The 24,843-nt window shown below is 43.8% G+C and overlaps 1 protein-coding gene across 2 annotated transcripts; it reads left to right on the plus strand.

The window, feature by feature from the left end:
* The first annotated feature begins 54 nt into the window (after nt 1–54).
* PANK4 (pantothenate kinase 4 (inactive)) lies at nt 55–23,969 on the plus strand. Of its 2 annotated transcripts, none has more exons than XM_074924489.1 (19): nt 55–241; nt 3,530–3,612; nt 4,427–4,635; nt 6,831–7,014; nt 7,564–7,656; nt 9,130–9,283; nt 10,251–10,432; nt 11,988–12,069; nt 13,227–13,327; nt 15,045–15,200; nt 16,160–16,272; nt 16,729–16,816; nt 18,574–18,725; nt 20,183–20,238; nt 20,804–20,853; nt 22,135–22,239; nt 22,643–22,743; nt 23,193–23,261; nt 23,755–23,969. In XM_074924489.1, exons 1-19 carry the CDS (start codon nt 88–90, stop codon nt 23,966–23,968), a joined length of 2,346 nt encoding a protein of 781 aa, XP_074780590.1. In that variant the 5' UTR covers nt 55–87; the 3' UTR covers nt 23,969. The 2 variants fall into 2 exon arrangements, with proteins under 2 accessions (XP_074780590.1, XP_074780589.1); XM_074924488.1 differs by having other exon boundaries at nt 56–241; nt 22,132–22,239.
* The last annotated feature ends 874 nt before the right edge of the window (nt 23,970–24,843 follow it).

Raw genomic sequence — 24,843 nt, forward strand, 5'->3', positions numbered from 1 at the left:
AGGCGAGTGCCAGTCCCCGCCTCATTCGCATAATCTATGCGCCGACCTCGTTAGTATGTAGATGTATGCGCATACATTTGCATATCGATGAGGCCGGGCGACGAGTGGGTCGCGTTCAAAATGGCGGAGCGGGGCGGGCGAGGTAGCGGCGGTCACGGCAGTTTGGACAAGAGCATCACCCTCCCGCCCGACGAAATCTTTCGTAACCTGGAGAACGCCAAGCGCTTCGCCATAGACATCGGTAAAGCGGGCGGGACCGGCGGGACGACGGCGGCGGCGGCGGCGGGGGGGGGGGGGGGGGAGGCGATGGCCGAGGAACGGGCGGCGGCTCTCGGCCGCTGAGGGGAGTGGGCGGGGCCGGGCGGCGCGCGAGGCACGCTGGGAAATGCAGTCCCCTGAGGCGCGCCGGGCGGCGCGGGCGGCAGGTGGCGCACTACAGCGACCGGCATGCACCGCGGTGGGGGGCGCGGCGCGGGGCATGATGGGAGCGGGAGTCCCGCCGCCCGCCGGTGGCGAAGGGCCCGGCGGGCGGCGGCACTACAAGGCCCGGCATGCCGCCCGCCGCCGCTAACGGGCCGCGGAGGGAACCGGCTCAGGGGACAGCCTGGGGCTGCCCTTGGCGGCGAGAGGCAACCCGAGGCGACCGCCCGGAGCGGGCTGGCCTGCCCGAAGGGGAAGGGGGCCGGCGCCCCCCGCCTCCCCCCCCTCTGCGGCGGGGCCCGTGGGCGGCCGCGGGTAAGAGGACGGTGCACCGGCGGCCCTAGGCCCGAGAAGGGAGCAGCGCTGCGGATCCCGACCCTCGTAGCTGGCCGCTCCTCCAAGCTCCCGAACGGGGTCTTGAAGGAGAAAGAGGGCTGGGGAAAGCTGCTGTGCCGCCTGCCCCGCGAAGCGGGGTGGCTGCAGAGATGGGGGGTCTGGTGTCGGTCGGGGCCTGTAATGGCAGCTGGCTGCACTTGCTTCCTCGGTCACCCCCAGAAACACCCCACGTCCTGCATATAAGCCGGAGAACATAACAATCCTGGGTGTACAACAGCGAGAGCAATGCACATCAGTGACACCTGAGCACCACAGCAGGGAACCGTGCTGGTGGGGGGGGGCACACCGGGACACAGCTGAGATCAGCCCCTAAACAACAGTTTCACCTGGGCAGGGATTAGCATTAATTCTACGGAGATCTGCAAAACCAAAAATGCCGGTTCACACATTTTCCTTCCGTATTGCAGTTTCTAGGTCAGTTGAACTTTTAGTAAGAAAACCAGAAGAAAAGTATTCCTCAGCCACGGTACTGTGTGGTACTGGTGCAAGCCTCCCTTAGTCCTCTGGTTAACACTGCTCTGGGTGCTGTAGACTTACCGTGTAGTGGGAAGAATATATACACCATAACATACAGTCTTGTCATGTCACAAATCTGCTTAACTCCTTCAGAAGCTACTTGTTTCATGCCTGTTTAAATAACAGCTGGAATTGGTCCTTTCTGTGGGTCAGAGTGGAATTAAGAGTTGTGGGATTAGTTACAAAGCCACACATCTCAGCTGGTGTTCTGAATGGATTTAAGTCTTTAAAAACTAGGAGAGGAAGGGGAAAATGTATAAAGCATAGCTTGACATACCATTTATCTGTTGGTAAATTAATTGCTGAAGCACCTGTATCATTATCAGTGTAGTACAAACACTATGACAGTCTCAACACAAGATTCACTATTCCTCTATTTAGAGATTTGGAAGGAAGCTTTTTTCCTCAGCACAGAGCTACCGAGTTTAGTTTATTGGAAAAAGCTAAGAAAAACCTCACTTTTAAACAACAAGCTAGCAGAAGAGTTTGAATTTTGTTTACCATAAACTTTAAAGCGTTGGGTAGTACACTGAAACATCATCTGAGGTCAGGAAAGCTTTATTGCTTTTGTTACTATAAGCATTGGTCAGCAATCACTCTTTAACAACCTCATTTAAATTTTGCTGGAGAAAGCCACCAATTTTTCTCCTACAGGCTGCAAAAATTTTCCTGTTTGAGCACTATGGAAGAGATGAGACTACTGTTACGAAAGCAAAGCTATAAGCGCTAGCTGGTTATTTTTCACCTGCTGCATTTCTTGGTGACATTTATAAGGCAGCAGAATGAGAATGTAGGGCCACTGAATTTAGCTGTTTCCATCGTTGCCAGGTTTTTATTTACCATTAGGACTTTAATTTTAACGCAGTAGTTGGTCCTAATTACTTCCTGCCTTGCATGCAGTACGTTCTGTGAGATGCACAGTAAACTTGCCAGAGAAGTGGCATGTTACCCCTTTCAGCAAGAGGCAAGTAGCACATCCAGACTTAAATTCAGCTACACCTCAAGCCTGTAGCACTGAGATACCGACTGCCTGACTGCCTTGTGCTCCCATTCTGGCAGCATGGATGCAAAGTTTGAAGTGTCTTCCTCTAGAGGTAAGGGTGGTTTACCCCTGCAGCCCAGGGTACTTTTTATGCAGAATTAAAATTCAGGGTTTTTCCTCCAGCAGCCAAAGCAGCTTAGAGGTTTACAAAGCAAACCAAATACCTTAATCAGATCCTGATACTCAGGAGTGGTTGAAGAGGCATTTTTCTTTCTGAAGGGGGAAAAAAAAAATATTAAAAGCTTGTTTTAACAAAGATAAGCTGGCTTTGAGAGCTTCCTATTTTCAGGCTGAAATATCTGTTTGATTAAAGTGCCAAGAGGTATCAGGCACCAGCAGGTACTGCTTCGTCCTAAGGAAAATCGGTTAGTCAAGTTATTCAGTCTGACTTCATAAATTCACTTTTGCAGGTCAGATGCAGAGACAGCACAGGTAGGGCAAGGGCTTAAGTTCCATTTCAGGGTGCAAGTTGGAAGTTGTATTGCCTTGATGTAATCAAGGCCTGAAGAGAAAAGGGTGATGAGGCTGCTCTGCTCAGACTTGCATGTTGGTAATACCACTAACTGGTGTGCTTGGAGAGCATCATTCTAAGCGTTCTTTACCCCAAAGCCAAGAATAATCTTGCACAACAGTTATTCAGTACACAGAGTCATCATCTAACCAGCTGTGAATTCCTAGCTTGTCCTTGGAAGCAGGTTAAGAATATCTACTTAAGTGTTCTGATGAAGCACTTCTTGGTCGTGCGTGTGGCACGCGTTGCTCAGCTGTGACAAACCTCCTTATAAAATCTTCTTATAAGCAGCAGATTTAGGGGTTTATGAAGAGTTTTCAAACAAGATAAATGAGTGATACATGCAGTAGCCTAGCCAGTTAAATACTTCCACTTATTTCTGCTTATCTTCAGTCATCCCCACTTCAGCTGGGCCTAAGCTTAGCTCGTGGAGCTTTTCCCATAAGCATTTGGGGTTAACCATGCCAAATCTAGACAAGGGGTTTTTGGCTCACTGCTTTATGCATTTAGCTTAATTATATCTGTCTTTAACTGAGGAGATCCTTGAAACCAGGAACTCTATGGTAAAGCATACATAAACATAAGTTATATTGTTTGCTCTAAAGTGGGGCATTAGTCATAACTTGTCATTTTTTTATTAACAGGTGGTTCATTAACCAAATTGGCCTATTATTCAACTGTGCAGCACAAAGTGGCAAGAGTGAGATCCTTTGATCATTCTGGAAAGGTGAGAACATTCACCAGTTGCATCCAATTGACTCCTAAGGGTGAAGCACCAGACTGGCTTCTCATAGCAGGATAGAAGTTTCATCCGAAACCCATCTAGTAACTTGTTCTATATAAAACTTTATCTAGCACTTTCTTATAGTTTGACCTTCTGTTACTCTGAAGTTGTCACAGCCAAAATGTTTATTTTAAAAAACATTCTAGTACGTACTGACACAGCCATCCCTAAGCATTTATACTGCAGCTCTGGTGAGTGTGTGGCTCCTGTTAATAACCCTTTGCTATATTCCAGGGGAAATTAGCTGTTAGCATGGGTTCAGCAATTATTTTTGCTTTGCAAGCTTAGTATAGCTGAAGATCTAAATTCATGTGATGATACATCATACATGCTCTCTTTACTGAGAGACTGCTTGCAGGGCTTGAGTTGTGCAGCCCATGCCCAGACAAACTCAGTTACATTCTTTGCCTCCTTGGAAGTGCTGGCCAGTTAGTGTTTAAAATAGCTCTTTTTCTAGACAGTATGGTACTTGTGCCAAAAAAACAAACTCCCATGCAGACATAACTTTTTTCGCAGAGATGTTTCATGCGTGTCTAATGCACAGGAAAATTGATTATATTCTCAGCTTGAGGAGAATTAAGATCTGTTGAAACTATATTCCTTGAAAGGAGCTTGGGATCTTATGTTTTTAATAGCATAAACTTAACGCAGTTTCAAGGCAAAGGAAGCACAGGTGTGGATGTTCGGTAGTTCAGCATTTAACCTTGTTTCTCAAGGATTTTGAATGATCTATAAGGAATTCTTTTCTCTTTTAAAGGACATAGAAAATGAACCTTTATATGAAATATCTGTTCAGGAGGAGATTACAGCTCGACTTCACTTCATTAAATTTGAGAACACTTATATTGAAACCTGCCTCGATTTCATCAAAGACCATCTTGTCAATACAGAGACAAAAGTCATCAAAGCTACAGGTGGTGGTGCCTATAAATTCAAAGATCTTATTGAGAAGAAATTGGGGTTGAAGTAAGTGGAACTGTTTAAACTTACGGGAGTATATTTTTCCTTTGATGAGATTTCAGAAGGCTAACTTGCTGCTTTGCCCATCTGCTCTCAAGAGCCACCCACACCACAGGAGAGAAGCAGTAAGGATGGGTGTGTGCATCGTGGCCAGACCAGGCTGAACCGACTCGTTAGTGAACGTCAGCTGCAAAAAGGAGCTGTCTCCTTAACTGACATGGGAGCAGGGCAGGAGTAGAGCCAGGCAGGAACACAGGGCTCAGGACAACAACAGTAAAAAGAGAAAAGCAGGGCTTTTTTCTTTAAAGGATCTAAATTGCATCTACTCCATTTTTAAGTTAAATTAATCTCCATCATGAATAATCATGATATATAATATATATTATATAATACATAATATAATGATAATAGTTTTTACTTCTCACTGCCCAGCTAGCAGCATTGCAGCGATGGGACCCCAGCTATCAGGAGCTGGCTTTAGACACACTGTTGAACTCTGCTGGACTAGAGCTCCAAATACACAAAACCTACAGTAATGTATAAAATGAAGTAAAATTTGAAATAAAGTAGCAAGTAGTTAGTAAATTCATTACTAACAAGAAGTTTAATTGGGGATCTTTGATCAGTTACTGTGGTGAGGTGTGTTTAAAGGTGTCAGTCTTCCTACTTCAAGTTTAAGGATGAAAGCCACAAGACAGATTTGTTATTACAAGCCAAATTACTGCTGGCAAACACCTTTTTTCCCTGGCTATACCTAACCTCTGCAGTTGCCTAGGTTCTCAAGTTAGAGTTCCAAAAGCTTCTACCATGTTTCTGTGCCTGTTCAGGAGTGTGTAATTAATATGATATATTAACTTACTGTATGGCCTTTGCCTAAACTTCATGCAGAAGCATAGGCTTGCAGGAGCCTAAAGGGCAGTCTCGTGAATTTACAGCCTTATAAATTTACCATTTAAGCATCTTTATCAAACACCATATGCTAAAAAGCTGCTGTAAGTATAGATAAAAATATAATTCGTCTACACCAATATAAAATATTACCTGATGTTACTGGGGAGGGCTTCAGGGCACCTCTCACACAGTGATTCTACATAGTTATTCTTCAGTTTCTCAGGTACTGTGTTCATCTTCTTTTATACTACTTTTTCAAATTACTTTCTTCTTCTGATAGGTAGGATTCTGTTAACTTTTTTTCAGACCAGCCTACGTCAGTACTTGATTGGCTGTTACTAAGTAGCAATTAATCAAGGCAATGAGGCAATCCCCCCCTTTTCTCATGTGCTGCACCTGGTTTTTTGTTTCTTATTTCATTATGGCTTTTTGGTTTTTTATTTCATTATGTTTTATTTTGTTTTTTATGTCATTATGACATGCTTAATTGGTCCACAGGCCCCCAAAGCAGCACCTTCTCCATCCTGACAAGCACAAAGCACTCTCTATTAATGGAGATGTATATTTGTGCTTTGTTTATGTGTTTTCAACAAGGTTTAGGATATTTCGTGTAAGACATTTACCATAAATCAGCAACAATCCATAAGATACAGCATTTACAAGAGTCAGTAAGTGTTAGCTGACTCAGCTACATCCTTCATCTTACCTAAATTACATATCGTGTTGCCAGACTCTGTGCTCAGGATATGTTTTGTGAATCCTCTGATGGAGAAATCTTTTTTTCCTGTGTTTGGTAATCCCTGTAGTAGCTCCTTGCAGTCACTTTAATCTGTCATAAACAAGTGCTGAATTGTTGAAGGGACTTTTTTACCTTTGTTGAGAAGGAAGGGGAAGAGCAATGGAAAATTATTCTATGATAGGAGATAGTTTTGGTAGCTTAAATTTCCAGATGACTTTCCTGACCTGCTTTATTGCAGGAGTGCACATACACAGGTGCTGGCACCAGGGCACTAAAGAGGCAGTATAAACAAGCAAACAGGGGAGCAGGATTACTTTTAATGACAGCGTGGTTAATGCAAGATTAAAGTTACTGTGGAACAGCCTCATTTCAGACTGTGTGTTCTGGCATGGAGGATCAGCATCAGAACATATGGAGATGTAGGTTTCATGTTTTAAGACATCTGGACTTCTGCCATGTGGTGTGGGTCACTATCTCCTGTTTGTAAAGTCTTTAAAAACTACTGTTCTAAAAGATATTTGCTTATCAGTGGAATTCATGTAAGGGTTGTTTTTCTTCCCCTTCTCCTCAGAGTAGATAAAGAAGATGTAATGACCTGCCTAATTAAAGGATGCAACTTTGTGCTAAGGAACATACCCCATGAAGTTTTTGCATACCAGAAAGATTCAGATACAGAATTCCGATTTCAGACAAACCACCCAAATATTTTCCCTTATTTACTGGTGAATATTGGCTCTGGGGTTTCTATAGTGAAGGTGAGTGGTTGCTAAAATGTTTTATTGCAAAATTTAATCAAGGCGATCTGAAACATCTTGCTGTTTCAGTTTTGTAGTTGTTTACTCTTGGATAATACAAATTTTAGAAAGAAAATCATGATTGCTTTTTAAAATTTTCATGTTTTACATAATTATGAATGCTTTTATAGAAAAACCTACCATAGGGTTTTTTAATCACATTTAAATTGGTGTTTTGAGAAGTTGTTACACTAACTAATGAGGACAAAGGCTGTCAGATCAGAGTGATTTTTAATATTTGATTGCTTATTTTGGTACAGTGTTGAGGTGACCAAATTTTATGTCTATATTTAGGACTGCTGACAAGAATTAAATACTAAGATTTCAGAAACTTCTTGTGGTATAAATATGTGCACCTCTGGAGAAGTTCTCACCTGATACTTACACTATTAAATAATTCCACCTACACTAATTCCACTGTTCAAAAACCCCTGCACGCTCTCATACCGAACTGTGTGTTTATAGTTATCATGGGACTTTCTAGACAAATCTGCCTTGTTTTATGGACAGGTAGAAACAGAAGACAAATTTGAATGGATTGGAGGGAGCTCAATTGGAGGTGGAACCTTCTGGGGTCTTGGAGCACTGCTCACCAAAACAAAGGTATCCAAGTGTCAGTTTTAAGGGGTATGGGATTAAATGAGATGCTAAGAAGGAGCAGGAAGCCTTGGAATGCCAGATTCTGAATGGGGAGAAGTAATTATTTGAAGTAATGTTTCTATGGGAAACCAGAAGTCCAACATTAGTGTACTAGAAGATGAAAAAAATTATGTCTCTTGGGAGGGGTTTACCTTTTATTCAAAGAATTGCTGCCCTTGTGCAGACACAGAACAGGCAATGCTCAGGACAATTTTAATACTCTCCGTTAGGTGCTTGTGATCTTAGATAAGTCTGAATCCTTATGTTCATATTTTTGGTGCTTCTGATGCATAAAAGGAAGCTTTAAATGCAAAAGGATACTAGTCAAATGTAGGGACAGAAATTATAAGATGCTCATCAGTGGCAAAATAGTAATCCTGCTTGGGACTCGAGGAGTTTGTCAGCAAGGACAAATAATGTCTGTAATGCAGGGAACAGCTGCCTCAAAGCGGCCTGTTAATTTTCTGTACTTTTGTTCAGCGTGAAGTGCCTGCCTAGTTCCTGCAGTGCTCTCTGCAGAAGCCGAGCAGAGAGCACCCGATTACTGCAAAATGTCTGGGAATAGAGAGGAGAAATTCGAACTCTTTGTTTCACATTACGGTTTCAGGGGTTCATCACTTAAATCCCAGGTTGGTGATATGCCAGAATAAGGCCTGATTTAGTAATGCTCTGCCTAACTCAGCTCTTAAATCATGCTGGTTTTTCCTGTCTCAGAGATCCATTTGACTTAAATGAGTGTCCCTAGATGTCAGTGGTGTAGGAAAAGCTAGAGTTACATATACACCGAATAAGAAAATGCCAAAGGGAAGACCCATGCTTGGAATATTTTGCTTGATGCTTTTAAGAAAGAAATCTTAGAACAGGATAGTGTCTGCTTTTAATTGTCTCTGATTTTGTAGAAGAAGAAACTGGGGTTAACAGACTTCTAAATTAAGTATTGGGGTAGTGTAGGTTGTGTGCCAGTTTAATTTCAGGGGCGTTAATGCATTTCTGCAACAGTAAAGGCAGACTTAGTCTTTTGGGTTTTAACCATTTTTTTCTTAGGCTTCAGGAAGACATTAATTCTGTTTGCTCTTAGTTACTGCGTTTCTGACTTCGTTCCAAGATAAGAAATGCATGAGGCATATTTTGTATGTGCTGATCCATCTCTAGTTTTCAAGGGAAAATTCAACAAATTATTTGCAGATAATGGCAGATAGGATAATTGTGCTTTTCATCATTAAAGGAGCTCCACTTAAGATCAGTCTGTCTGATAAGATACGGGTCTGGACAAGTCCTTGTAATTAGAACTAATCTATTTCTTGCTGACAGGGTTGATTCTAAGAGAAGCCAAAACCCCTGGTTTTGGTCCGTAAAGATGCTGCAGAACTCTGGGTTTATGGGCAGGGTTTTCTGGCTGGCCAGGAAAGCTGCAGTAACTCTGCTTCTCCTCCTCAGAAATTTGATGAATTGCTGCAACTGGCTTCAAAGGGCCAGCACACAAATGTAGACATGCTGGTGAAAGATGTGTATGGAGGCGCCTACCAGACCCTGGGGCTGAGTGGAAATCTGATAGCCAGCAGCTTCGGGAAATCTACGACAGCAGATAAAGGTATTGGGGTATGAAAGATCTACCCAAGATTTGCTCAGCAGTTAAGACTTTATATTGCCTGTCAGCTCGGATTTGCTGCTTGTGCTAGCTTCCTGTGAACACTTACACGGGTGGAAAAATAGCTGCCAGCTTCATCGGCACAAACACATCTTGCCTTACCCAGTGCCCTGTGCTCCGTGTGCTGGGCTGGGGCAGCTGCTCGAGCTGCTCCAGTAATTTGGAGTTGTTGTTTGAAACTAAAGAGGAGTAGAAATGCAACCAGCTCCTCCGGCCCTTGGGCAGCGGATGTTTGTAATGATGGAACAAGCAGAGCTGCGAAATAACCACCAGTCCTTTTCATGATCTCACCTGCATGTGTTTCAGTATTTTACTGAATAAAAACGTTACACAGCACTGCTTTACAAACAGGCACGCACGTGTTCAGTTTGGGACTGTGTAAGTCCAGGCAAACAACACAAATAGCTGTCGAGTTAGCCCAATGTTAACTCATTCCTGTGGGAAATACATGTGGCTTTCTTGGTCCAGAAAAGGACCCATGGCAGTGATTTACTATGATTTGCAATTTTATTTGCAGTATTATAATGAAATGCTTGCAGAGCATCTCAGGTCAAGAGGGATGGGTGAACCATCATCTGTGGTTCCTAGAGAGAAGAAATGGAGTTCTTGCCATTTGCTGTTGGCCTTTCACGCAGGTTTCTTTCAAGCAATATTTCAGAGGCTTAGTGCTTTTTTTTTTTTTTTTTTTTTCCGTGATTATCTTCAGTCAAATACACACTCCTTGTTGTTTGAAGTGTAAAAGATTTTTGGTGGGGGGGGCACACCTTTCTTCTACACACATAGAAACCCGTCAAACTCCTTTTTTTTTTTTTTTTTTCCTTCCAGCTGTAGGCTATCTGTTAGAAAAGTCCATTCCATTTGAGCATTATTCAGCCGTTTTTAATTTGGTTTACTATTTCTTTCCTTTAAGAATTTTCCAAAGAAGATATGGCAAAAAGTTTACTACATATGATCAGCAATGACATTGGTCAACTCGCCTGCCTCTATGCCAAACTCCATAACTTAGATAAAATATATTTTGGAGGATTCTTTATTCGGGGTCACCCTGTTACTATGCGCACAATAACCTACAGTATCAACTTCTTCTCCAAGGTAATGGAAACAGAGATTTTCCTAATAGCACAATCATGTGTTTAGTTATCTTCCTAGGGTGTTGGGAGACTTTAATGAATGAATTTGCACATGAAGTAAGCTTAGAGGGTGCTGTTTAGGTAGGTAAGGCAGGGCTGTAAACATCTATTGTGGGAGGGGTAAAATCAATGTGAAATGCCTGGGAGTTCTGTCTGGCCTCTCTTTCCCTCTCCCTCCCTCCCTCTCTCTGTTATTATTTTTTGATTGACAGTCTGTCTTGTAGCTGCCAAGTAATGAGTTTTCGCTATTTTCTTAGACAGCTGCCATTGTTATTCAATTCCTCTTGCTGACTTGCATCTATTTCTTTTCACCCTCTAGGCTGTGCAATGTGGGATTGTTCTGCTGAGATAGTTAGCAGTTAGTATTGGGGGGTGGGGGTGGTGTTTGTTGTTCAAACGGAAAAAAAAAAAAAACAAACCCAAAACAACCGAGCTGTAGTTCTTTGCAGGTTTTGAAGCTGTGGAAAATACTGAAGATTTTTCACTAGAAAAACAGTCAAGTCCAAAAGCTCACTTAATGCTTGTTACAGGTAGATTAATTCCAGCACTTCTGCAATTTTATAGAATAGATGACACCTTTTTTTTTTTTTTCCCTCTCATCTGAGTGCTTCAGGCAAGAGACTCCTGTATGCTGCTTTTTTTTTTTTCCCCTTTATTTCACCATTGCAGTCCCTTTCTGTAAAACCTTGTTGGGTTTCACGTAAACTAAAACCAAAAACTTCCACTAAAACAAAACTGCAGCTTGAGATTCTTGCAAGAATAGCTTGGTTCAACCCCAGATCTCACCGTGGCCTGTAGCAGATCTTTCACTGTAGGTTACCTCAGCATTAACTGTTCTTCTCCTCTTACCCATTTTCCGTTAGAGAAGGCAGTGCCCCTCCCAGCCGGGCCTGGGGAAGCTGAGGGTCCCTGCTGCTGGGCTGGAGGGTGTTACTCTCCCTGGCATTCGTGTATTCCATTAACAATTAAACTCATGTGATGGGGGAAATGCTTGCCTGCGGGTAATATCCAGCGTGTCTGTATGTTGCTGAGCGTTGAATAGCTGTGTCAGGAACCAAAGATAACGAGCAGTGTCTGGAATGTGCGGGATGCACAGTGGCACACACCTTCGCTGAGCACCTCGAAATCAGATGACCAAATATTTCCAGCCTGCTCAAGCAAGAGGAGTTGAATATTCATGGAATGATGCAGTGGTCTTTTCTAGTGAAGGCGCTGGCTTCCCTCTGCTTCTGTGGTTGTGCAGGCTTAGAACACACACCACTTCTGCATGTGTTTTGTTTTTTTTTTTTTTTTCCCCAGCTGTTTAATGACGTGGAATGATGTATGTAAGCAGTTTCTCCTGAAGCTGTGTTTCAGAAGCACAGTTAAATAAAGTTACTGAATGTGTTAGAATGTAGCACAAATGAATATTACCATCTTCTAGTTGTTTCTATTAAATTTAAGTGTAAAACTAGTGACAAAGAAGTACATATTAGCCATCAGGGACCATCCAATTGCAATGTTTCATATTGTGGCAGGGAGAGGTTCAGGCATTGTTCCTGAGACATGAAGGCTACCTGGGAGCCATTGGGGCATTTTTAAAAGGAGCTGAACAAGACAGTAAGTACAGCACTGCTCTGTTCTGTATATGCTGTGTTCTGAAATGTCAGTGTAATGTCCAAGTTTCTCTTAAGAGGCTGCATGTAAGTTGTTGCCTAAATGAATACATCTGGCACTAACACACACAGATGCTGGGCTCTGGTTTTCTGTATTCTGGCAGGGACATCCTAACGTCTTGCTGGTTTTCCTGCTCACCTGTGAGAAGCCAGCAGGATTTGGCTCTTCTCTTTCCTGCATTTCTGCAAAGAGCAGTCCTAACTCTCAATCAAACCGGGGAAACGTGATTTCTGAGAACTTCCCCCTATTTAAGAGGCCAGCTTCTGCATTCAGTTAATGTTCTGAAGACAACCAGCATCTCAAAACTGTGTTTGTTTGAGAGTGAAAAGCCTCACAGACATTTATGAAGGATGAGACACCTCTGTCCCACATTCTTTGGGTATAGGGCGCTTTGGTTGAATTCTGCCATTTTCCTTTTCTTTTTTTTTTTTGTTGTTGATATACTAGCAAGCCAGTCAGCATAGTAATTACAGTGGAACAGAAAGTGAGGTTGTTAATGGTTCTTAGTTTTAGTAAATATCAACTATACCTCAGAATAATGGATGTGGAATTATTTTCTTACCCATTTTATAGCTATGGGCAAGGAACCAGCTACTGAGAAATTAAAGATGTTGCTTCTGGAGCATGTACTGTACATCTGAACGTGATTAAATAAAAAAAAAATTCTGGAAGTAACTTCAGTGTTTATATGAAACTTGCACTGTGATTTGGGAGTTTTGTAATTTTATTTGGTTAATAATCAATCTAGATTTGAAATTAGCAATTACCTCTCAGATCAGTGATAGTGAGTTGAAGGCATGCTGGTTATAGCCCTTAATGGCAAGGGAAGGGGGTTAAAGAGAAGAGTGATTTTAGAACTTTAATTGCTTTACATCTCATTCAGGTTGAAGCTCTTTAGAGCTCGCTAACTCACTGAGTGGTGAAACATTTCTTTTGGGGGTTAGAGGGAAGAATTATGTTTACTTATAAAGGCAAGGGAAGATGGCTTTTGTAGTGGAGCAGCTTCTCTGAAGGGATGCTAACTCATGGGAGACTCGCTCATGGGAGTATTTTCAGTTTTATTTTCAGATTATGTGTCTCTCTGTCTTTCTCTTTTCTAGATCCAAATCAGTATAGCTGGGGAGAGAATTATGCTGGGAGTTCTGGTCTTATGAGCACATCACCTGACGTTTACCCCATGCAGAGAACAAGGAGTGGTACAGTATGTGGTTGTCCTTTCTAGAACTAAGGGCCTTCTCTTAGTAACGGTGATTTGAAAACAGATGATTATTCTCAAGCTAGTTGCTTCTTGCCCCTGGGACTCCTGCTTACCAAAAAATACGGTGTCTTGTGTCATGTGTGATGTTGTCTTGTGTCTTGTGTGGTGGCTTGATGTCTCATAAAAAGAGATTGTGGCAGATTGTGGCTGCTACTGTGTCTTGTTCTCCCTCACCAAAGCATGGGAGGGGGGGGAACGTTCATCTCTTACCCTCTTTCTGAAGTAGCTGGATTTTGCTACAGGTGAAATACTGTGATTCAGAATTTTGAATCAGACGTTCCACTGTCTTTAAGCAGCGTTTATTTGCTTCCTATGAGAAGAGAGATAGATAATTGGACAGAAGAGCATGAGCCCAGTCATCTCTTAAATACACTGACAATACAGTAATTCCGATTTCACAGGGAAACTGGCATACAGTAAGCAGTCAGAAAATGCATTAAGGATCTTAAAATATTCTAATACCGCATCTACTGGAGCGCTTTTGAAAAGAAGCTCAAATAGTGGCGCTCGTTGTGTTTTACGGTCTCTTACCGGTGCACGTGTCAGTGTTTTTCACGTCACCTCTTTTTAAATATCCTCCATCACTGATTTATCTCCCGGCTTTCAGGAATGAGCCTGTACTTGCTGTAGGGTGCAGGGGCGGGGAGAGCAGGTCTTGGCTGTGCTTAGTTCTTTTCTGTTGGTTGCTCGGCTTTTTTAGGCTCAGGACAAGGCGCAAAACTCTTACTGAATGGTTTCCCAGACCAAACCTTAATATGAGCCCACTATGAGCTGCAGACGATGGATTTCATGGGATGTACTTATATGTAAAAAAAACCCTATGTAATTTTAAGCTCTGCCATAACTGAAATTATTGTAATGAAATTGTGAATTAGAAGTATGACCGCAAAAATGATGACATGATCCATCTTAATCACAAAATATATGACAGATTTTGAAAAGTATTTATTCAGCAGTGAATTTAATACTAAAACCAGTTGTTCTATAGCAGCTACTTTGGTTTATGTCCACAAACTCTTGTTACATTGTGGGCTCTAATCTTTACTTTGAACATTTCTAGGCCATGCTGTGTTCGCAAACGCAACACGATTAGATAGTGGCATAAAATAAAGATAAATGTGCACTTTTTTTTTTTTTTTCCCAGACACTAGAATTGAGGCACACTGCATGTACAGAGCTGTGTAATTATACCTGTTTCACATGAATTTAATCTCTAGCCTTAGAAATTTTAACCCAAGCATTGTTTTCGGAAGGCGTAAGGGACAGTTTTGGAGAGTCGATCAGGATTGTAACAGGTTGTAAAGCAGCACAGCAACGTCCCTTTACAAATAAGCCTGTGCTCAGCTCTTTGTGCTCCTGTCTCTGAACCTGATAGCCCAGCGGATTTGACACTACTGGGGAGGTAGGGAAGGAAAATAATCAAATAGAGAGGCTACAGTAAATTTTCAGTGTGAGACTTGATAATCTCTAAGGGTGGGCGTGGATAAATAATCCGTGCAAGGGAGTGGTGTATTTATGATGACACGTACTCGACTATAGGCGTCTGCAAATGTGTCAGTCTTAACTGTGGAGGGACGTCTGTAGCTCTTGGACTAGTTTAATTTGTTATGAATCAGTTTCTGAGTAAGTTCTGATAAATCTCTGTCATTTTTCCACCTAGTTTGACATGCTTGAAATGGATAGGTTGGAGAGACCGCTGGTTAACCTGCCACTGCTGAAAGACCCATCGACCTATATTCCGGACACCGTTGACCTCACAGATGATGCCATGGCCAGAAAATACTGGCTCACCTGCTTTGAGGAGGCACTGGACGGGGTAAATGTCACAAAACAGTCCTGTGTGTGAATGACACAAATATTTAGCAAATAAATCTGCTGTGGGCCAACATAGACCTGCGGGTCAAACCTATTGTAAGTACAGTTCCTCCTTCCCCTGTTACCAGAGGTGTCTGATGTTGTCCCAGGCTCCTAAGTTACCATGTGATACCTTCAAAGGCAGAAGTATTCTTCTCCTGTGGTGTGCCTTTTTTTTTTTTTTTTTTAAAGGTGTTTTCAAAGCATATTCTCTTTTAAATGGCACTGACCCCCCACTTTATGCAGAGCTGGCAAGCAGGGGGGGTTATACAATCAAAAGCTAAAAAGGCAAAGGCCAAAAATACTCACAGTGTTGTTAGTCCTGGGAGCAGCCCTACGGACCTACAGCCACTTTTGCATTCAAAGAGCCTAGTTACATCAGACAGGAGTTATTTTTTCTGCACTGTGAAACTGATTCAGCCCGTGTGTGCGGATACTTAAGAGCTGTGTATCCTGAGTAAGCAAATCCAAATCAGAAACATCATGTGTCAGGAGAAAAAAGGCTGGGAAAAACACAGGGGGAAACATTGACTCGACCTGACTGTAGTAAAGGCAAAAAAGAACTCGGAGGGTTGATGTGGACTGCTGAATTTCTGCCTGTTTCTCCTTTTGTGTGTGTGTGTGTGTGCATTTGTTATTTTTTTCCCCGCTCCTATAAGTTGTTAGAACTTGTGTTTCATTTCTGGAAGTACAGTCTTAAAAATAAACTTCCAATCTTTTGGGAAGAAAGAAGGGATTTAAAATGATTCTTTGGTGGCTGGAGTAAAGGCAAGCTGGAGGATGCTGCGTGGGAGGGACTAGATGTATGCAGGCACTGAGCAGTAGCAGATGGAGGGGTTAGTTTCCAGACTGAACTTCAGATCAGTTCCAGGGAAGAATAATTCATTTGGTAACTTCAGTCGTGCCTCGTTTGTCTACCAGGTGGCAAAGCGTGCTGCAGCCAGTCAGCCAGACTCTATTGACGCGCTGCAGAGAGCCGAAAAGTTCCGACAGAAATACTGGAATAAGCTCCAGACGCTCAGGCAGCAGCCTTTGTAAGTGCCTTTCTTTTCCCTTTTTCAGCACTTGCTGCTCCCGTTGAGCAGAGCAAATGCAAAGCTAACTGAAAACCAACAAAAAGCTAGATAAAGGCTCGTTAGGTTACGAAGCAGAGCAAACAGAGCTGAGTGGGCTGAAGGCTGTAGCAAGGTGATGTGTCAAACGGCAAGTCTGGGAGCTCAGATACTGGAATTATATCAGCAGAAAATTTATGATTAAAAATGGTAGCGTGTTGATTCAAGGATCCAGCTCGGCTCTGAACCTTTTCTCTCTCTATTTAAAGAAACTGTACAGCAGAGTTACCACTTGGAGACAGTCTTTAGCTCATGTGGCATGTAAAGACTTAACTCATGTGACCTGCTGTGCCTTATGGAGGAGACAGAGGGGAAAAATAACTTTTTTCTGTTTCAAGGAGTTGATCTCTTTTCCCCCCCCCTTCTCCCTTTTTAAAGTGCGTATGGTACCTTAACAGTTAGAAGTCTTTTGGATACAAGGGAACACTGTTTAAACGAGTTCAATTTTCCGGATCCCTATTCCAAGGTAAGTTCTTGCTTTACAGGGTGGACAACATGTAAGTTGAAGACGCTTTTTCCATACTCTGAAAGTCTGTATAAGTAACTGCTTGGCGGGGGGGGGGTTAGGAACTGGCTGCCTGCGGGGGTTTTAACCAGCTGGTGGTTGTTGCCAGAGTGAAACGGCCGTGGGTGAGGGGATGGGGAGCTGTTGGCCTCTAGCCCGGGGGTGGCCACCGTGTGGGACTGGGGGGCACAGAGCTGGGGCGTGTGGGGCCGTGGCAGCGCTGACTCGCTCCCGGGGCGAGGAGGCACCTCTGCCCCCTCGGGACTGGGGCAGGTGCAGGCACAGCCGGTGCTTCTGACCGTGGGGCACCTCACAGCCCACCTCAGGAGCTCAGCTCTGAGCACAGGCGGTGTGTACTGAGGCTGCCACTGCACTCTGGCAGACTTCGGGGATTCTTCTCATTATTCTCTTCGTGGTGTGGAAGCCATTTCCAAATTTAAAGCCCTCTGTAGCTCTGTAAGTACTTCCCAATAAATACCTTGATTGCAGGCAGGTGTAAGAGTCACCTGCATTGTTACCCTGTTAACAACCTCAACAGCTCCTCGCAGAGAAAAGGAAGAGGAGGGGGTGTGTTCATAAACAGCTCGTCATCCTCCCCCACCTCATCCCATCCAAAAAAAAAAAAAACCAAAAAAAAAAACCACCACCTGAAAAAACCCCAAACCCTTCACGCATTCCCTTGCTAGCTGAGGCAGTCGGTCCTTAAACCCAACTGTGCTGCTTTCCTGCACGTTGTCTCTGGATTAATTTGCTGCTGTGCTATAAATGACTTTTTTAATTTTGGAGGCACTCAGCATGGGTTGCCATATATACAAATCCATAACCTCTAGCTCTGAAAAAAATAGTTGTGGCTGTTGTGCAGCTGTTTAGTCTCTGTATTTTATTCTGTAACATAATACTTGTAAAGTCAGTATTTCTCAAAAATAACTTTTGGTAGGTCTGATCCTCACCACTTGTCTGTGTGGACATGTAAACAGTATCAGTGCCAGTGGCTGGTTAGAGGCTTTTTTCTGACTGTTGATGTATTTCTCCAAAACACGCAGAAGGTTCTCCCTAGCTGTATTGTCAGATGTTACATTCACTCTAAGACAGAGGTAAAAAAATATGGGAGATGGCTTTTACTTATGTTTGCTTTTTGGCAATTCAGACGAGGTACTGCCAAGAAAAGATCTTGATGAAAGATGGTACCCAGTATCACTTCTAAACCTTTTAAGATAACTAGCTATGTAACAGTGATCTCACCGGAGATAGAGGCACAGGAAAAAAAAATCAAGAGCTTCTAAGCATCTGGGGTGATAAAAGTCTTGATGACAAAATAATAATAAAAAAAAAAAAAATCTCCAGTTTTTGTAAGGCTGCTGGTGGTAAGCCTTCTGATGGTAATTACCCGGGTTTGATGGATTGTGTTACTACTAAAGGGGTTTGTGTGTGTGTCTGTTCTCCCATTTCCCAGTCTGCTCAAGATCTGCAGCTCTGGCTTATTAGGAAAATAATGCTTGGGCTACAGATCATGTCCTAGCACTAGTGAAGCTTTTTATTAGAATCCCAGGAAACTTTTTTCTTGTTGATACCAATCATGCTGATAACAGTAACTTGTTGGTCCATTAGAGGCCATGAACGTAGAGGAGAATGCTTGAACGTGGTCTTGGGACTGAGACAACCAGTGCTGGGTAAGAAATTTTTGTCTATAAATCCAATGTTTCATGTCTTTCTTACAGGTAAAGCAGAAAGAAAATGGCATAGCCTTAAAATGTTTTCAAAGCGTAATCGAATCTTTGGATTCATTAGGCTGGGAGGAGAGGCAGTTTGCTCTGGTGAAAGGACTTCTTGCGGGGAATGTCTTTGACTGGGGAGCAAAAGCAGTCTCAGAGTAGGTGTTAAATATTTTAAAAGCACCCTTTTAAGATACAGACTATCCAATTGTTCTTTTTTAAAAAAAAAAAAAAAAAGAAAAAATAAAGTGCACCAATCTAACTTTACTTGTAGTTCGTATTTCGCCTTACTCAAATGTTGGTTGTTTCTTTACGAGCATTGTTGTGGTGTGGGAGAGTTTCCATTTCCACCCTTCAGATCTGGCAGAATGTTTGAATTAAGCGACGGAGCGTTTAACAGTCCAGCCTGGCTGCCTCCCGTAGCACCGTTACCGTGTGGTACTGCCTTCCTAGGGCAGAAAATCCCCTTTGTCCCTGCACCCTCCAGCTGTCCTGCTGCCACGGTGTGTGTTCAGCGGGCTGCACGTTAGGGTGGGTGGTCTCTTGATGACCAAATACTAATTCTTTTTGATCAACGTACATTTCTGTTACCATTTGGAGAACTTTTTTCCTTATGTCCTGTCAGCAGCCAGGAATTTGTTTAAGCATATTAATGCCAACAGTCTTGAAATATTTTTGATTTTTCAATTCTAGAGCTTTTTTTTTTTTTTTTTTTTTTTTGTGGGACTGATAATACAGATCCAACAGCATGAGAGGACTGTACAGCTGACATTCAGCACTTCCTTTCCCTTTCTGCATCTTTGAGTTTTCCCTCTGATTAAATCAAGAAAAGTCCATTAAAAATAAGGTGATTTAGGGCTACATGGGCGTTCTTAGTCTTGTGGTACTTCCGACGTTGCCCACAACCAGAAACTTGAGCTGATGGTGGTTGGAGCATAATCCACTCGCCCCTGGTGTTGGTGTCGCTCTCATTCTCTTTGAGGAAGGAACGAAGAGATAGAGACTGAGTTAAATGTCACTTAGTACTAGATTTAAGGAACTTCAGGAGACCTGCCTGGCAAGCACTGCCCTTGTGGTGTCATATTTTAACTGGCAGAGTAGAATCGAAACCCTCCTCACCACCTGCGTCTTTGGGGCTGGTTTACTATCCATATAGCCACTAGTAGTAGCTTTTAAAACCTCTATCTGGTTATTTTAATTCCTTTTTTTCCCTGTGAAGGTACAACTTTAAAAAAAACCCACTTTTGTAGACCAGTCTTCAGATTAGACTTTGTAAAGCACAGTTTTACCAGGCAGATATTTTAGATCACGACTACATTTACGGTGGTCTGCAGACCAAAGGTGGTTTTTTTAGCCTGTAGTCTGGTGCCTGGAAACATCGATACATTGCTGAAGCTTTTTTCTTTTAGCATAAGAACTCTCAATTTAAGGTACAGCTGAGCTTTTTGTTTTTAACACGAGCACAAAGTATCTGTTCTCAGCCACTGGACCTACCACACTCCCCATTGTACCAATGCAGTCGCCTTGCTGAGCACCTGCTAAAGAAATGTTTGAGTTGTATTTATGCGAGGTGAAGTCGCTGAACTGCTTACCCTTTATTTCTCTTCTGGTGCAGCGTTCTGGAATCTGAGCCACAGTTTGGATTTGAAGAAGCCAAGTCAAAACTACAAGGTACAGGGAGCTCTGCGGCGGTGGTTGGAGCTGGGTGGTGTGAGAGCGGAGGGGAGCGCGCGGGTATCGGGGCAGTTCTGCCGCCCGGATGACCAGAACTCACTCGTGCTTGCCCGGGTTGTCTGAGAGGCTGCAGAGCTGCCGTGGGGTCTCCCTGTTCCTGTTCGTGTTCCAAAGGAACCGAAACCTGGAAACCTCTCTCCTTGAACAGAAGCCTCAGCTGCACAGCGATTCCCAGTGTTTTGCCCACGCTGTTTTTCATCACTGTTCTAACCCTGTCAAGGAGATACACCACCATCCATCCCGGGATGAGCTGTTCCAGTAGCCACCTTGCGTGACTCCATGGCTTTAGTCCAAAAATCCCACTTTGGGATTGCTGTAATTGAGCTATTCCTGTAATGAGGAGCTCAGGAACTCTTTGAATCTGCACATTTAACATTCGCAACCTGAGCCCAAATGCTTTAATGCTTAAGCACCTGTAAAGAGACGCCTCCTACTTTTCATAACGTACGGAATTACTGTTTGCCTGGAAGAAATGCTGACATGATTTTTGTCTGTGACACAGAACGACCCTGGTTAGAAGATTCCTACAGTCAGTGGCTGGAGCGACTGAAGGTACGACTCCATTGTTACCAACCGTTAGTAATTAAATTCATTAATCATAAAACCACTTCACTAATCCCAGGGTTTTTTTTAGCAGATTGAACAGAACTCTGTTCTGACAAAACAAATCCTGGTAACACAGTGTTGGTAATGCAGCAGCCTTACCATAGAGAAAGGAATAAAAGCAATTAGTCTGACACTTCATTACTTAGCAAGTTTCTCAGCTGAATTCCTTCAGAAACGGCAGCATTTGGTACCCAGCCGCCTTCAGAGCTGTTCCAAAGTGACCATATTGTCCCTTCTTTATAAGGGCACTTATTTCTATACAACTAGGCCCATCATTTTAAAAACTTGGGTCCGAACGTAATGTTTGGATTGTTCCTCCATCTGAGCAGCCAACCTAAAAAAGACTTTTAATTTGGGAGCTCGCTGAAAGTAATTAACTTACCAATTAGCAAAGCTTTTTCTGCCCCGTGTGATCTCTGTGACTCTTTAATTAAGGCTAATTGAAAAGCTTTTGTTTCTTTGTGTAAATCTGGTGTGTTGGAAATGATAGCCAAAAGGTTTGGTGTGAGCAGGCTACTGCAAATCGCTGCGTGTTACATCTTAGAACAAAAGTATCAGCTAATCTTGTCTAACAGCGATAATTAAGGAACTTCAAGCGCTGTCCTGACAAATTTTTTTTATTAGGAATTAAGCATTGTTCACTATAAAAGTTCCTCTGCCAGCATGAACTGGAGTGAACCGAGTATCGTAACATCAGATTTAGAACAAATGAAAAGGTTAATGGAGAATAGGCAATATCTTTTCATTTTAGGATGTCACTGCCCCCAGCAGCCCATCCTGCCCTTTCCTGGCAGAAGGGAATCCTGTTCACCCTACAGCTTGCTAGCTTAAAACGCCCGCGAAGGTAGGTTCACCCTGACCCCCAGCGCGTTCCTGCCGGGCGCTGCTCCCCCCCCCCGGCTGCGGGCGCCCCCACCAGCCCCCCCGCAGCGCGTTCCCGCTGGGGCCGGGCGCTGCCCTGCGCAGGGTTCGCTCACGGAGCTGCAAAGCCCCCTCTACCCCAAGAAAGGCTGGTTTAGAGAACTGGGCAAAGACAGCGCTAGGGAAAGCGATTTCCTCGAAGGCCGAGGGTAGGTGATTTCTGCTCTTAGGCTGCTGCCAGAGAACCAGACTCACTCGCCAGTCGTTTAAGGGTGTTGAATGTGGGGGCTGAAGCCAGTAGTTCTACGTGACACTGAACCGAATTCTGAACTCAGTCCTGAATACGTTGGTTTTCTCTTACAGGAGGGTCCCCCTCATAAATGTGCCTTAATTTTCGCAGATAACAGTGGAATAGACATAATTTTAGGAGTCTTTCCTTTTGTCAGAGAGCTCCTTTCTAGAGGGACAGAGGTAAGTGCTTTTCACTGTTTAATTCGCTTTGTAGTGGAGCTTTGGTAATTGGTGAAAGGTTCGTTAGCTACCTACCAGCAGGACTTTACCAGACGGGCTCCTAACATTTAAATTGGGAATAATCCAAATCCCTGGAACTCTCAAGAGTAACTCGAAGCAGGTTGGGAAAGGTGGCAAAGCAAAGGGAGCCTCTGCCAGAGCCGAGGCTGCTGCCCCAGGGTCTGGGAGGGCAAAAGACCTGAAATAGCTGCTCCAGGGAGGGAAAAGGAGGAGCAGGCCTCCAGCCTTGGTCTTTGCATTTCCCCTGTTGTGAAACAAGTCAGGCAAGGGGGATTTGCAACGAGCAAGCAGCTCTAACCCCGTCTGCGGTAACCGGGGAACTCTTCTGCCGTCTCGACCCCAGGTTATACTGGCTTGTAACTCTGGCCCTGCCCTGAACGACGTCACCTACAGCGAGTCCCTGATCGTGACCGAGCGCATCGCGGCGATGGATCCCGTCATCCAGTGAGTGGGCGACCCCCGGCCGTGTCTGTCGCACAGCACGGAGAGGGAAAACGTTCCTTCTTACGTAGTTCCTGTTTAACTCCGTTTGTCTGAAGCCTGCAGTCTGGAAGTAGGCTAAGGCAGATCTTTACTTTCCTTAAGGTGAAAAAAATGTAGAAATCAGATCTTTCTTGAACATCCATAATTGTATTTCTTGTGTCTTCCCTGATAATCACCGAAGCTACTAAAACAAATTTTCTACGTTAAAAAGAATAGAGGAAGCTGCACATATTTCACAGATAGTGTCCCCAGCAGAGGGTTTAGCTGACAAAATCACCCTTTTGCTCGTTTCTTGGTGAAGGCCCAGCAGGAAAAAAGCCTTTGCCAAGAGGCGTTAGAGACTCGCTGTAGAGCTGCTCGACCCTGTGGCAGCAGCTGTTTAACCTCTTTGCCTTTTTTTCCAACTAAAGATCTGCCCTGAGGGAAGAGAAGCTGCTCTTGGTTCAGACGGGCTCGAGTTCCCCGTGTCTGGATCTCAGGTAGGTTGGCAAAGCCCCGCGTTGTTGTTTCTCTCCGCCAGCAGCAGGATGCTCCGAGCTGGCTCTGGGAGGCTCAGCCCCCTTTGCTGAGAGGAGTCGCTTTCACACAACCACTCAGAGTTGCTTAGTCTGGATTTACAGACTACGCTTGATATTGATCAGGCCTTACTAAGCTGAAGATCTTTTTTCCCCGTCATTTCCACGAGCAGCGTAGTTACGGAGGATGTAAAATCCTTCATGTGACCACAAAATCCACTTGACTGTCAGAAGCGTTTCGTGTCATTAACGGGTTCATTTGTAATGACTCTGTTGGAGACTGAGCTTACCGGTGCTTCCTGGGAAATCCCAATTCTGCATGCCCTTGATGAAGCTTTTAATCTCACTTTGGCGCCAAGTGCTCCTCTTTACTGGCATCGCCAGTTCCGTGCCCGAGGCAGCCCCCGGGCAGGCTCTGTCCCTGGGGACCGCCCCTAACCCCGACCTCTCCTTCCAGCCGCCTGGACAAGGGCTTGGCCGTGCTGGTCAGGGAGCGGAAGACAGACCTGGTGATCATCGAGGGCATGGGCCGCGCCATCCACACCAACTACTACGCGGCCTTGAAGTGCGAGAGCCTCAAGCTCGCCGTTATCAAGAACTCCTGGCTCGCGGATCGTCTCGGAGGGAAAATTTTCAGTGTCATTTTTAAGTATGAAGTGCCATGTAAATGATACGGATCTGGTCAGCCGGGGGAACAGGAGCAGCAGAACGGACTTGCACTAGTTTTACTTTAACTGTAAAGAATGTATTTTTATTACAACAGGGAAAAGAGTTCACAGGAAATTCCGTATTTATATTGTGCTTTTGTGACTTAAAAAGCAACAATATGATTCACTCTATAGTATACACACTCAAATATATATATGTATATCACTCATTGTTTATTTTGGTAAGTGTTTATTTTAATGCTGCAGTATTTGTGATGAAAAGACTTTATTTTTTTGTTCTGTGAGACATTCATATAGAAATATATTTAAATGTCAATGAAACCTTTTTTTATACATCTCTGCCTACTCTGCCAGCAATGACATGGCACATACCAAATAGTTTTTAAAGTGCTAAGTGAATCTGACATTGCATTTTCCATGTCAGCTTTTAAACTTACCCAAAATGTTTCAGGCTCTTTGCAGTTAACGTGACTGAAGGACTGATCCACCCTCTAACCTAGCAGACCTTGCTCCACTGCATTTCCCAGGGAGCTGGCGGGACCCGGGGGCGCAGCAGGCACCGGGACAGCAGAAGGACTCCTGGTGCTCTCCCTGTTTGGCCTCACTAATGCTCTGGTGGGAGGGGAACTCTGCAGCTGGGCTGAGCCCCTTTGCAGCAGCTGGAAGTTGAGTCTCACGAGTTACCCTCCAAGCGGAGGTGCAGCGCTTTGGCCAGGAGCACCCAGCTATCTTCCTGTCACAGGCACGTTCGGTTTCTGTTGCCTTCGGTTATTTAATGCTGGGACTGGTAGGAACTGGCCTCTTTGTTCATGCAGTGCAGTTAAAGCCATTTCTAAGTAACTGAATTTGCTTTTCCCCCCCCCCAACAGATGTGCAGT

The sequence above is a fragment of the Athene noctua genome, chromosome 22, assembly GCF_965140245.1.
Source record: "Athene noctua chromosome 22, bAthNoc1.hap1.1, whole genome shotgun sequence".
NCBI classification, from domain to species: domain Eukaryota; kingdom Metazoa; phylum Chordata; class Aves; order Strigiformes; family Strigidae; genus Athene; species Athene noctua.